General features: G+C 36.7%; 1 protein-coding gene across 2 annotated transcripts in view; it reads right to left on the bottom strand.

Annotated features, from left to right (window-relative positions):
• The window catches only part of RAD50 (RAD50 double strand break repair protein), a 40,218-nt gene that overhangs the window by 16,503 nt on the left and 9,217 nt on the right, over positions 1 to 14,498 (bottom strand). For both annotated transcript variants that reach the window (XM_038414002.2, XM_043490435.1), the window contains exons 7-14: positions 12,821 to 12,949; positions 11,150 to 11,315; positions 8,052 to 8,245; positions 6,224 to 6,430; positions 5,168 to 5,350; positions 4,780 to 4,937; positions 2,530 to 2,705; positions 1,620 to 1,857 (exon numbers count right to left, since the gene is read on the bottom strand). In XM_038414002.2, coding sequence (XP_038269930.1) covers positions 1,620 to 1,857; positions 2,530 to 2,705; positions 4,780 to 4,937; positions 5,168 to 5,350; positions 6,224 to 6,430; positions 8,052 to 8,245; positions 11,150 to 11,315; positions 12,821 to 12,949 — 1,451 coding nt within the window. The remainder of the gene's footprint in view (positions 1 to 1,619; positions 1,858 to 2,529; positions 2,706 to 4,779; positions 4,938 to 5,167; positions 5,351 to 6,223; positions 6,431 to 8,051; positions 8,246 to 11,149; positions 11,316 to 12,820; positions 12,950 to 14,498) is intronic.

The raw sequence follows: 14,498 nt of genomic DNA, 5'->3' as shown, positions 1-14,498 counted from the left end.
TTACAGAAATTGTCACTTACAGAAACCTGCCTATCTGGTCATCTCATTCATCAACCTATGGTAACAGATCCTATCCTTTCAGTCAGCTAAGATCAGTTCAAAGCCAAGAAAACTTATCAAAGCAATATGCTCATGCTAATCTCAGATCTTACAGAAAACCACTATACAATACTACCACCTTGTGAAGAAAAAGCATCTCAGCTTTTTATATTTCGTACTCCCTCCCCCCACCCCTTACATACTAAGTCCCATGCAACCCTGAGGTAACCAGACTCTACTAGAAAACAGGCTCCCAACATTTCTTGAGTTTGGAGACCCTTCACCTCTGCAAAATTCATGCGTTTTCCACCCCAACCCAAAATCTTGTTGGTACTGACATGAAAGTTAAACTTTTTTTCAGTTTTGTTTTGGGAGAGTGGTGGGGAGAGAAGAAAAGGAGAGTAATTCAAAGTGCCCTGTATGATACATTTTTCCCAGTTGAAAAGATGCAGACAATTTTGAAGTTAGGAGAATTAATCTTTGTAGAGAGATCTGCAGGGATCCATCTGGTGATTTTTTTTTTAAACATTAACTGCTATCTGGTGCCATCTGGTAAATTTCAAAGACAACAACAATTAAACTGCTCCTTAGAAATATCTAATGTCAAGGGATAAAATTCAATCCATGCAGGGATGGGGTTCTCAAATCGGTGGTCGGGACCCCTCAAGGGGTCATGAGGTAATTACATGGGGGGTAAGCTGTCAGCCTCCACCCCAAACCCCGCTTTGTCTCCAGCATTTATAATGGTGTGAAATATATAAAACAGTGTTTTTAATGTATAAGGGGGGTTGCACTCAGAAGCTTGCTGTGTGAAAGGGGTCACCAGTACAAAAGTCTGAGAACCCCTGGATTAGCAGTATACGGATACAAGGATGGATTCCAAAAAAGGCAGGAAAACACACACACACACACACGTCTGAACCTCAGCAATACAGAGGAGGTACTGCAGACCCACTAGGATGTCCCTGCAGATCCCAAGTTCAGAGCTTCTGCTCCAGAAGGTCTGAATTCACAAAACCTTCTCAGAAACAGAAAGAGATTAATAAAAGAAATTGATTTATATCTCCTGTAACAAAACGTTTGTAAAATGGTGAGCTTGATTCACAGTTTGTTTTCAGCAACATAGCCTCTGCTTCAGCACTTATGGCAAACATATTTACCATGAAGTAGAATGAAGACATTTTAGTTACAGCATAAATAATTTCACCATTTTAATTATATAGATGTTAAAAAGTGAAAAAAAAATGAAGGCTTTTTTATACTGGATATGACCACTGAAGAAGCAACACTTAACCAATTCCTCTGCCTAACCCTCAACAGAAATGTGAAAGTACTGGAATTGTCAAACATACAGTACAGTCTAAAAGGAGTAGAGGACAAAGCTCTTGGTTATTATATATTGACGTAATGACACTTTTGAGAGTTAGTGTTTTGAGAGTTGAATTAACTACTTCCAAAATATTTTCCTCACGTTTATCCTTGTTCTTTGTAATGCACAGAAACTATCATCATTTGGAATAATATGATTCCTTTTAAAAGTGTGTAACAAAAGGTGTAGTATACTCTGCATGGTATCTTACCTTATTGGTTTAAGCCCCATCATTTCATCACGCTTCTTTTCTCTTCTTTTAAGCTCAGATTCTGTTGACTTCAGTTTATCTGGAGCAAGACGTAACTTGGACTGCAGATCGCTAATTACATCTTGCAGTTCTGATTCTGTTTGAAAGACTCTCTGACAAACTGGACAACATGACTGGTTCTCATCTGTCAGCTGTGTAATAAACTGTGAATAAACTGCTGTGGCTCCAGCAAGCATAGCTGTTTTTAAAAGAATAAAATTAAAGTTTGTCAATTAAAGCAGCGAATAACCAAATCTGCAACAATAATTTGTATAACTATAAAAGGAAACAAAGTTGAAATCTGTGAAATTAACAGACCAATGGAATATTTTAACTTAAATTGCTCTCTCTTGAATAAATGAATTGTGAAAGTGACTGTAATTTTCTTTGAATACAACCAGACTCTTCTGCTAACATGTGGCACGACGAGCCACATCTATGGTCACACAGCAGCTGCTAATTTGCACTGTTTGTACAGCTGGCAGATCCAGGTAGTGGAATATTCTCCCAGCTTTGACACAATCCAGGATCAGGACCTACATATTTACTATGTCAGAGTAGTTATTAGTAAATTTATAAGAATGAAGTAATAAGGTAGCAAATTCACTGAGATAACAAAAATGTTTTTGTGGCTGTTTACATGCAATATAGAAGTAAAAGAATAAAACTAAGGAAAACTGATTTTAATTTTATTCTTAAATGTGGCACCTTCAGGTTGAGCCTTGTATTAAATTTTATATTAACTATTGCTCATCTCACAAATAAAGATAAGGACCCACTACTCCATATAACTGGCAGTATTACTGTCTTACGATTTGGAATTTAAATTTAAAAAGAGCTTAGAAGAAAGTGAAGAAATACATAAAACTACCTCGCTGCTTTGAAGTCTTTTCAATTTCATCCTGAAGTTTGTACAGGTCACTATCAAAATCTTGGCTTCCACAAACATCAAAAAGTTTGTCTTCATAATTGGACAACTGCTCTTCTCTTTTTCTTAGCTCAATACTGATATGATTTTTATTTTGTTCTGCTGAAGCTAGTTCTTTGCTGAAACAGGAATGTGTGAATTCTTATATTAAAGAAGGGCACCAAAATAAGCTTACAAACCGTTATAGCCCAGAAACTATTAGGTTAGCTTGAATCTTAAATTCACATTGGACAAATTCCTGCTAGTTTTGGCTGAAAACCTAATCTATAAGGAATACTATAGCGAGAACAGGCGTTCGCATGGCACCGTTGTAGCCGGCGCCGCAAGATATTTACGTGCCAGATGCGCTAAAGATTCATATGTCCCTTCATGCTTCAACCACCATTCCAGAGGACATGCGTCCATGCTGATGATGGGTTCTGCTTGATTATGATCCAAAGCAGTGCGGACTGACACAAGTTCATTTTCATCATCTGAATCAGATGCAATCAGCAGAAGGTTGATTTTCTTTTTTTGGTGGTTCTGGTTCTATAGTTTCCACATCTGAGTGTTTCTCTTCTAAGTCTTCTGAAAGCATTCTCCATACCTCATCCCTCTCAGATTTTGGGAGGCACTTCAGATTCTTAAACCTTGGGTCGGTTAGAAGTCTCACATTGGTACCTTTTTTGCATTTTGTGAAATCTACAGTGAAAGTGTTCTTAAAGCGAACATGTGCTGGGTCATCATCTGAGATTGCTATAACATGAAATATATGGCAGAATGCGGGTAAAACAGAACAGGAGACATAAAATTCTCCCCCAAGGAGTTCAGTCAAAAAATTAGTTAATGTGTTATTTTTTTAATGAGCGTCATCAGCATGGAAGCATGTCTTCTGGAATGGTGGCCGAAGAATGAAGGGGCATACCAATGTTTAGCATATCTGGCATGTAAATACCTTGCAACGCTGGCTACAAAAGTGCTATGCGAACGCCTGTTCTTGCTTTCAGGTGACATTGTAAACAAAAAGAAGGCAGCATTATCTCCTGCAAATTGTACCCAAACTTGTTTGTCTGAGTGACTGGCTGAAGTAGGACTGAGTGGACATATAGCATCTAAAGTTTTACATTGTTTTATTTTTGAATGAAGTTATTTTTGCACATAATTTTACATTTGTAAGTTCAACTTTCATAATAAAAAGATTGCACTATAGTACTTGTATTACGTGATTTGAAAAATACAATTTCTTTTGTTTTTTACAGTGCAAATATTTGTAATAAAAAATAAAGTGAGCACTGTACACTCTGTATTCTGTGTTATACTGATTTCAATTACATTTGAAAATATAGAAAACAAACATCCAAAAATATTTAATAAATTTCAATTGGTATTCTATTGTTTAACAGTGTGATTAATTGTGGTTAATTTTTTTAATCGCAATTTTTTTTTAGTTCATTGCGCAAGTTAACTGTGATTAATTGACAGCCCTAATACTAACCCATTTTCTAAAAATATTTTGAACTGGCTTTTGGCTTAAGTATCCTTGTGAAAGGGGGCCAAGTTACATAAGCAAAAATATATTTGTTAGGAATTCTAAAATTAGATTGCTTCCTAACAGTTATAAACAAAGTCCATTACAGAATGTACCTGGTACATGGATATTTTCAATATAAAAAAAAAAAACAGACTTATATTATTGAAGAAAACATTCTACAACCATAAGGGGATGAAACCCAAACCAAATTGTCATTCTATTCTTCAAGAAAAGTATATTTCTTGACTGATCATTATATTTCATGTTTCTGAATTTTGCAGTATCATTGAGTCTCAAATCTTATAACCAGATCTATATGGAGTCTCATGAACTTCAACCAGATTCTGCACAGCTATAAAGGGGGTCTACCAATATGTATTCCACTGCAGGACTGGGGCCTGAATAATTTTACAAACTGAAATTATGGGCTTAATATAGAGATTTCTGGGTGAGGTTTTTTAGCCTGTGTTATACAGAAGGTCAGACTAGATTAGTGTAAAGGTTCCTTCTGACCTTATATATGCATTAATTTTAAGATGCAGCAATAAAAAACAACAACAATAAATCAAACAAGACATATCTGTAGTAAGGTACCAGAAACAATGGATTAAAATCTCCAACTTCAAAATGAACTAACTTCAGAAATTCATTCTGAAGCCAGAATTGAGCAAATGAATACTTACTTAAGTTGGGCAAGCTTGTCTCTTGTCTGATTAATCTCTCTAGTTTTAGCATGAAGCCAATCTTCAAGCTGTTTTTTGTTAGGAAAATATCCCAGCAATGAGGTCAATTCATCAATATGTCTAGATTTTATTTTTCTGATCTGCTCCTCTTTGTCCACCTTGGGGAAAAAAATAGTCTTAAAATATACTTTTCTATATTCACAAACTGTTATTTTATTCAGTGTACTTATAAAGTTACATCTGTTTTCAAATGCACAATTTTTTATGCAGTTAATGACGTAAGATTCTGATAAATAACTGCTCCTCATAAAGCCTCAATGAAAGATATTAACTTGATGTACATTTCTTAATAAGGAAGATACTAGGAAAATCAAAAGAAATACGCTACTTTGTCTTTCCTCAACATATCCATTTGGGTGATTGTTGTGGTATGCAAGTTTAGCTGTTCCATCTCTTGATCCAATTTCCGAAGGACCTTGTCCAGGTTTGCTTTCTCATTCTGAAGTTTTTGTACCTCCAATTCAAGAGCTTCCACATTGCTGTTCTTCTCAGCCTTATCTAGTTCACATTCCTAAACAGAAAAATAAAATCAACCAAAGGTTTATTTTTAAAATGTGATTTATAATTATGCCAATTCAAACAAGACTAATGAAGTCCTACTGATAATGAGACAAGAGGAAGGGATTTTCATTACTCAACAGTAATAACTCTGATGGATAAAGGAATGACAATTACATGATCGGAAAGGACTGCATACAGAACGACAAAGGCTGTGAAATGGGGCTGTAAGTAAGGAATGTAAAACAAAGAAAAGAGGACATGGATGTTAAGACTCCAAAAAGGTTGCACAGCCTCCCCAACTGCTCATCTACTACCCTGATGGATGCTAATATAAAAGAGAAGAAAAATGAGTTTTTATTCCCCTGTTAAGGTGCTAGATAGATAGAATATGGCTTCAATGTGCCTCATCCATATCCTATTTGCTCTTTGCTTTTTGGCATCCATTGAATGATAAAGTATACTTAAGAGTTTTCCTTAAGGGAAAGTCTATGTGAAGAAATTCCATGATGCATTAAATTCTTCAGCTATAAGCAAACAAGTACAAACACTTGGCTAAAAAGGCACAGGTAAGGATGCAGCAATTAGACAACTTGCCTTTGAATAGGGATGGCTTGTTATAAGTTTATAACTGTGAAAATCATGGCATCGTTTTCTTTTCAGGGACCAAGAAAAATCATGACTGATTTCAACATGTAACATATAGTTTACTCTCAAAGAACATGATATAGGTTTCAGGGTTTTTGGGATGGCAGGGGTGATCAGGTTTTTTCATTATGTCACTGCTGTCCGCATCTGCAATACTTGATATGACCAAAAGTAACAAGACAACCAAATATGCTTTCTGTTGTGTATTTATTTAAATTATTCAAATATAAAATCTTACAGCCTTGATGAGTTCCTGATCCAGTTCCAGAATCCTGTCTGAAGACTCCTCCAACTGATTCAGTTCATATTTCACATTCTTCAGTTCAAGCTGTTTCTTATTTTGAATGTCTGACTTCAGGTCAATGGTTTTTTCCAGTCCAGTTTTCTTATCTCTTATTTCATCTATCTGTTTTTGTTTCATTGTTTCTTTTTCTGCAAATTCTCTCTTAACAAAGAAGCCATCCAAAACAGTTACTAAGCAATTATCTACAGCTGAATTATTTTATACAAAGCCCCCTACAGACTTTTTTCTACAAGTAGATCACTATGACCATATTGGCACCTGTCTAATGCAACAAGCTGAAATATTTTGGAACAATAATAGAGCTGGTTGGAAATTTTCCACCAAAATGTTTTTCTGTTGGAAAATACCAAGTCGTTGAAATCAAATCATTTTGAAGGAAAGTGTTGATTTTGACAAATTTTTTGATAGAAACCAGGCAGATTTCCAACAAAAACTTGCCTGGTTTCCCGCCAGCTCATCTACCCACTTCCCTAGCTTGTCAGCAATTCACCTGGTGGAGAGCTTGGGAGCTGGGGATGCCTGAATGCCTGGGCAGCAAGCTTCTAAGCTGGGCAGCCCAAAGAGCCATGTGTTTGGGGAGTCAGCCATCCTAGCAGGAGTCAGGCAGTCCTCTGAACAAACTGAAAAATTCCATTTTGATTCTCCTGATGTGGGATAAAAGGTTTTTTTTTTTTTTTTTCCCGAAGTTCAAAATTTTGCATAGGCGAGGAAGATTTTTTCCAGGCAATTCTAGACATTCATGTTAAACAGAATTATTATTATTTGTATTACCATACTACCTAACATAGGTGGTGACTCCGTGGGTGCTCCGGGGCTGGAGCAGAGCCAGGGGTTAAACACCCACCAGCACAATGAAAAGTCGGCGGCTGTGCTACCTCGGAGCCCCAGTCATGGGTAAGAACATCACTGTGCTAGGCAAACACAGAACAAAAAGATGGTGCCTTCCCCAGTGAACTTACAATCCAAGTATTAAATATTTTTTCACTACATTAGAGCTTATGATAAGTTACACTGTGTGTAATTTAAAAAAACAACAGCACCCGAACAATATAAGGTGTCCTTGTAAGGTCTTCTTGGCAGAAGCATCTTCTAATACCAAGCATATTCTAAAAACTGTTGACAACTGTGTGTATAATATTAGAACTGGAAAAATTGGAAAGAGTCCAGCTGAGGGCAAGAAAAATGATTAGGGAACTGGAGCACATGACTTATGAGGAGAGGCTGAGGGAAATGGGATTATTTAGTCTGCAGAATAGAAGAACGAGGGAAGATTTGATAGCTGCTTTCAACTACCTGAAATGGGGTTCCAAAGAGGATGGATCTAGGCTGTTCTCAGTGGTAGCAGATGACAGAACAAGGAGTAATGGTCTCAAGTTCCAGTGGGGGGGTTTAGGTTGGATATTAGGAAAAACTTTTTCACTAGGAGGGTGGTGAAGCACTGGAATGTGTTACCTAGGGAGGTGGTGGAATCTCCTTCCTTAGAGATTTTTAAGGTAAGCCCTGGCTGGGGTGATTTCGTTGGGAATTGGTCCTATTTTGAGCAGGGGATTGTACTAGATGACCTCCTAAGGTTCCTTCCAACCCTGATATTCTATTATTCTAATTGTGAGATAAGGATTCATGTAATGGTAATGTAGGTCCTTGTGAACATTTGACAAGGAAATAAAGAACACGACTTCTGATGACTCTACTGCTATCAAGTCACATGCATTATGAAAACAGATATCATGAGAATGCATAAAGCAAGGTGACAAAATCTTACCATTAACTGACTGGCAGTTTCTGCTTCTCTTTCTTGTCTCTCTTTCACAAGCTGGTGAAAACTGTTAATTTGCCTTTCATTAAAAGGTGTTCGTTCAAAACCATCTAATTCCAACAGTGCTGCCAAAGTCTGGATTAATGAATCCCTGGTTCTGATGTCCTGCTGGTGACGATCTGCTTGTAGCTGAAGACGACCTTCACATATATGTTTGTACACACATGCGTGCACACACACACACACACACACACACACACACACACACACACAAAAGTAAGGTTTACACATTTAAAAGTGTATACATCAAGAACATATGTTGTTTATATCTGATTATGTTCAATATGCAAATCAATTGGAAGGGATGTTTCTACTCAATTTTTTTAAATCGCATGTATCAATAACTGAATTTTAGCAGTTTCTATCGTTGAAGAGACTCTTAAAAGGTCTTTTTTTTTATTTTTAAAGAAATAGGTTTCATTTCTTATGTTACTAATGCCACTTTAGATTTATTAACACAAACAGTTTAGTTTACTTATCACTATTTATGCTAGCTGTTTACTTTTGAACTTCCCTTAGCTTGGACAATGAACATACACTAATTAGGGTAACTTTTATTTTTTAGTCAGGTCTGCTGTGCCCACATAGTTTCACACTAAAGGTGTGATGCTAAACTGATTTAATCAGGGCCACTTTGTGTATGGATGCTAAAATAATTTAAACATGACTTTTATTGGTTTAGCCTTCATTGGTAAATTTACAGAAAGAAGCTACAGAATACAACCAGGTTTAAATCAATGCAGGTATGCCCACACAGTGGGTTGCAACAGTTTACCTAAATTGTTTTTTTAACTGATTTATGTTAAACCAATGCAACTTCAGTCTACAAATAAATCCTAACAGGAAGAAAACCAAAAAACAATCCAAAAACAAACAAAAAACCCAACTCACTTCTGTTGGAAATTTATTTTTACCCACTATTGTTTCAAGTAAATTATATGATTTCTAGAACTGACAGAGAAATTTTTTTTCCCCGTTTTTAACTTTGTACATCTGACAGCATTTTGTCACTTTCCCCCCCATGTAGTCAATAAGGCTGAACCTGTCAACTGAGCTCAGTGGGACTATCCTCATTTACTTGTGAGTGCGTTTGCAGCATTGAACCTTTACTCAGTTTCCCCAGTCTGTGTGGGCCTTTTACACAGCAGGAGGGGAGAATGCCCTTCCACTTCCAGTTTTTTAAAATAGGAAAATGTGATTGCTGTGGATCCCAGGAAAGTGGGATGTCTGTCTCGTGCAGTATTCAAAACAACATTTAACTTTTTTTTTTAAAAGACTAGATTTCAAGTTTCATGTTATTTTTCTAAAATAAATAAAAATATTAACTGATTTTTTAAAAAAATCATGAAAACACTTCTACAGTCTTGTAAATTCCTTTTTTAAAAAAAAAAAACATTAAAATTGAGTTTTGTGTCTAAACCAGGAGATCTCAAACTGGGGGTTGTGACTCCTCACGGGGTCACAAAGTTATTACATGGGGGGATCGCGAGCTGGCAGCATCCACCCAAAAACCCCACTTCGCCTCCAGCATTTGTAATAGTGTTAAATGTAAAAAGAGGCTTGCTGTGTGTAAGGGGTCACCAATATAAAAGTTTGAGAATCACTGGTCTAAACTACCCAAAAAGCCCTTTTTAAGGTCTATCGGCATTGTCATTATTCCCACATTTTATCTTTCCCCTGTATAGGCTCAATTTGTAAACTTCAACAAGACTTACATTTGGACTCCATGAAGGCAGAAGAGTTTGCACTAGTAAATCTTAACAGCAGATCACAGCTTTTACTTGCTTTGCAGTGAAACAAGGCATTGGAGTTCTCAGTCTGTATTTTGTACAGATTTAAAAAAAACCCTAAAAGCAAAATGTTTTTCTTTGACCAATTCAACAAAAAGCCATTTATTCTAATGCAGTAATGTTAGTAGATGGGGTAAAGGAATGCAGTGGCAGATCAGCAGGAGATAATCTTAAATATTGGTGGCAGCTTACTTTTTACTTTTCTAAGTGCCTATTTTGGGACCTTAATCATTCAGCCAATGCAAATTACAAAATTATGAAAATTGCACTAAAATTGCCAGCTCAGATTTACTTTCTTCTCTTTCTAAATCCACATAAAATTTAGTATGTAGGTTTTAAAATTGTTTTAAGTAGAAAAGCAATAACCTCCCTCCCTACCATGTGTATTAAGTTAATTTGTCCTATTAAGGAATTTTGGTAATTGTCTGAATCAAGAACACAGGACCTAAGGGGTTAATTACCACAACATCAAGAAGGAATGTCCATCATTTAAAGGCCATGCTCTTACTATCTGAGTAATCCTGTTCCATTTATAATTCTTCCAAAGATCATTATTACCTATACTATCAAATATTGATATTATTATAACTGTAGTTATGACAACACTTTCTGTTTATAGATATGTACGTAAAACTTGTAATTAATGTATGTATCTTGAAATAATTAATAAGCTATACAGAACAAGATGCATGGTATTTAGGGATTTTTAAAGAAACCACATGAAATACAACTTGCCTGAAGTCAACCCTTTGGGTATATATGGTGCACTCACTTCCCTCCCAACAATTTTCTTGGCTAAAATCCATTAACTAAAATTGGTGATCTCAGTTCCTCTAAACTGGAGGATTCATGCTAACGCAACCAGCTCACAGACCAAACATATGCTTTGTAAATTGTTTGACTGATGTCTTCCTGGTGACCTAGAACACAAATGCCCAAAATGGCTCCTTTTCCACAAAAAGTCCATAAATGAATGAGTGCACCAATGTCAACATTATTGGTCAAAAGGGCAAGTGTACAATTGAAATCCCATGGAGAAGACTAATGACCTTTTGGTTATCTCTGACAGTGAAGGTCAAAGTCCCATATTTGAACTTTGACCCCCTGTACTAAGCAACCAATACTGAATAAGTATACCACATTTCAAGATTTTCATTGGCTCAAACATGGAAATTCTGTCACTCATCCTTTTACAAGTGTTTATATTATATTAGATAATTTCTGCATTTTTTTTTTAAAATCAGCCTATTATACCTTGTTCAACAAGTAATTCTGATTTCTCTCTGTTAAATCTCTGACACTCTTTGCTTGCTCTATCCAGCTCACGTTGACAGTCTGTTAATCTCCTTTCCTTCTCTTTTACTGTTCTCTGATGATTCTGGTACATATCCCTTAGTTGGTCATCTGTTCCTTGAAAAACCTATGCAGTCAGAGTATACTGCAGCATTAAAAAGTTAGCTTTTTAAACTGATTTGTAACAAAATACTTTGCCCATGCTTATAAACTATATAATACATTTTCCAAAGGTTAAACCAAAAATAAAATTAAAAAAGATAAAATATCATCCGATTTGTAATTTTTACCATAAGGCTACTCAAACTGCAGTGCTAAAAGGTATTTTGGGTTAGCTTTAATAAACTTCTTACTGCAGGAGTTAAGCCACAAAAACTAAGTAAAATTATCAGGGTCCAATAAAGAGACTCTCTTTTTTCATATTGATAAAACAATATGATACGTACTTTTTGTGATACATGCTCCTGGACAAATTCTTTCTAGTTGTCAAAATAATTTCATGTATTTAGCACAAACATAATAAAAGACCACTAACTTTTTCACTGGCTATTTTAAAGGGGAGAGAAAACAGGAAGATTTGTGATGTTAATGAGAAGAGATGTCCTTGTACTTGTAGGTCAAGTTTGGGTTGCTCTGCTGTCCACTGCCAGTTAATGCCATTTACATATGGTTATGACAAGTCATTACTACTCTATAAAATTGCTGACCCCATTGTTCATCACACTGAGCCGTTCATTCTACTCTGTAGATCTTGGAGGGAAAGGTAATAACCACAGTTTTAATCCCCCTCTCTCTACTAAATTAAAAAGAAATACATCGTCGTGACATATTCTAACAGCTACTTGCTATATTTAAACCATTTATTTTAGGGGCCATTTTTGTTGATGGTGGCCACTCCTTAATACTCGTGGCTGTCTGGTTGCTCTTCACTCTGAGAGCCACAGCATATTGAAAATTCACTTTGTAGTGTCGTAAATTGCTCAGAAATCATACATGCAGAATATTATTTATGGATATCTGTATTACTGCCTAACTACATTATACAACAACCTATTGCATCTTGCATGCTTGAAAACATCAACAATGCTGGTGACTGATAATAAAAACAGTACTGATTAGGAGGGTCAGCCACACTTAACCGCTTAATACTCTTAGCAAACCGTATATTTTAAAACCACAGCCATCACCTTTCATAGTTTCTTTGCACTTTTTTTTTTAAACTGAGTTTTTATAAACTTTGCCTCCAATACAAAAAAACACTTAAGCATGTGAGTAGTCCCACTGAACTGAATGGGACTGTCCATATTTTTAAGTGTTTTCCTGGATTGAGACTTCACTAGTGGGGGGGATTTAAAATTTTTTTTTTAATTATATATTTACTGAAGAATACTCTATTGAGTACACTAAAAACATTCACACCTTTTCTGTATTCAGTTTTAAAACAACTGTGACCAAAAATGCTTGGAAAATAAAACCAACAGAACAAAAATACACTGTTCTGGCTATGGGTACACAAGTTTTGTAAAATTTATGGTTCATTCTAGAGTAAATGTACTATTCATTCTGTAATACATGATTGCTTCTGATTTTTTAAGATGACGGATGGTGACACACAGGATTTATAAAGCAAACCTTCTCCATCTTCTGTTGCAAATCCTGGTTATCTTTTTCCATCTGCCTTTTCCTGCTGTCCAGAGCTTTAATCTCATTGTCAAGTCTCACTACTTTTGCAAGATTCTGTTCAATTTCTGTGAGACGGTTCTGAAAAGAAAAAGATTAATAAAGTAAATTGGCTTCACTACAGTTTATGGATTTTATAATCAAATTTTCTATTTAAATATATTGCATTTTAAAAATGGGTCATTTCCAGCACCTACAAGTTATAAGGAGTTTTAGACACTAAGACAAGAGTTCTCAAATCTTTTCATACCTTGCCCCACATGTTAATCAAGACATCATCTTGTGGATCACCTCCCCTTCCTGATTAGACAGCATCCCTGCAGCAACTACAGTAATTACTTAAATGGAAAAGTAATATTAACAAATTATTTGAAAGCTTATTCTTCAGAGAATTTCCCCCACCACTGATGATAACCTCTGTGATCAAGTGCTGGCATTCACCACCCACACTGAGAATGGCCTTCAGAGCAGGCAGAAGACAGGTGCAGTATTCCTAGACCTTATTGTTGCATGACATGATCTCGTATACAGGCCCATTATACAAACTGTCACAGGTCCCACTGAAGCAGGTTGTGATGGCTGTTGAACGGTTGTTGAGAAGTTGCTAATTTAAAATTTTGCTTGGACAAACAAACAAACAAAAAAAAAAAAACCCCGCTTCTAGAGGTCCCAAAACAATGGTTTACGTTATGGCTCAATTCTAACACTAACACTTTTCAATCTCTTCACAAATGACCTTTCCAATACCACTGCCAAGCATTTTATCTATGCCATGACATCTGTTCAGTACCAGGATTCCAGTCACCTAGAAGTACTGAATGTTGACATGAAAGAAATGGCCTACTATTGTAAAAGATGGAGACTTAAACCTAGTACCAAAAAGACAGCTTCCAGCTCCTGCCATCTATACCACATAAAAGCCAACAAACTGCTCAACAGCCTCCTGAATGGACAAAGGCTGGACCATGACCCAAAGCCTTTATATCTAGCAGTTACACAGGACTGTACATTGATTTTCAAGGAACATCTTACCAAAACGTTGCTGAAAATAAAGGTAACAGCCTGATCAGCAAATCAGCTGGTTCTACCTGGGAAGCCAATGCACAAACACTACTCCTGGAGGGCTCAGAATTCATACTGTCTGCAGATTTCTTGACTCCCCCACAGAAAAATGGGGGAGCAAAAAAATCTGTGGGGATCACACGCCCCTTCTGTGGCAGCCCAGGCGCGTCTGCTGGGAGCAGCCAGCAGAAGAGAGCAGATCACTGTGGAGGGGAAGGAGGAAGGCTGGGTGTGCGTGCATTCGGGAGAGACGTTATAGGGGTGGGACTGGGCAGGTGCCTGCATGCAAACGAGTAAGAGAGAAAAGGAGTACTTGTGGCACCTTAGAGACTAACAAATTTATTAGAGCATAAGCTTTCGTGAGCTACAGCTCACTGACTCACTCTGTCCCTCTCGCTCACCGTTGCTGCATCCCGGGCTTAGAGGCGTAGGGCTGTGTGAAGCAGGCTCTGTCCCTGAGGCAGAGCATAAATGTAACAACTAAGGGCTACTCTACACTGGCAGCGCTTTAATGTGGCTTGTGCGGTCACAGCAGAGCACTGGAAGAGAGCTCTCCTAGTGTTCTAAA

The sequence above is a fragment of the Dermochelys coriacea genome, chromosome 8 (assembly GCF_009764565.3).
Source record: "Dermochelys coriacea isolate rDerCor1 chromosome 8, rDerCor1.pri.v4, whole genome shotgun sequence".
NCBI classification, from domain to species: Eukaryota; Metazoa; Chordata; order Testudines; family Dermochelyidae; genus Dermochelys; species Dermochelys coriacea.
This window is presented reverse-complemented; position numbering and strand designations above follow the sequence as displayed.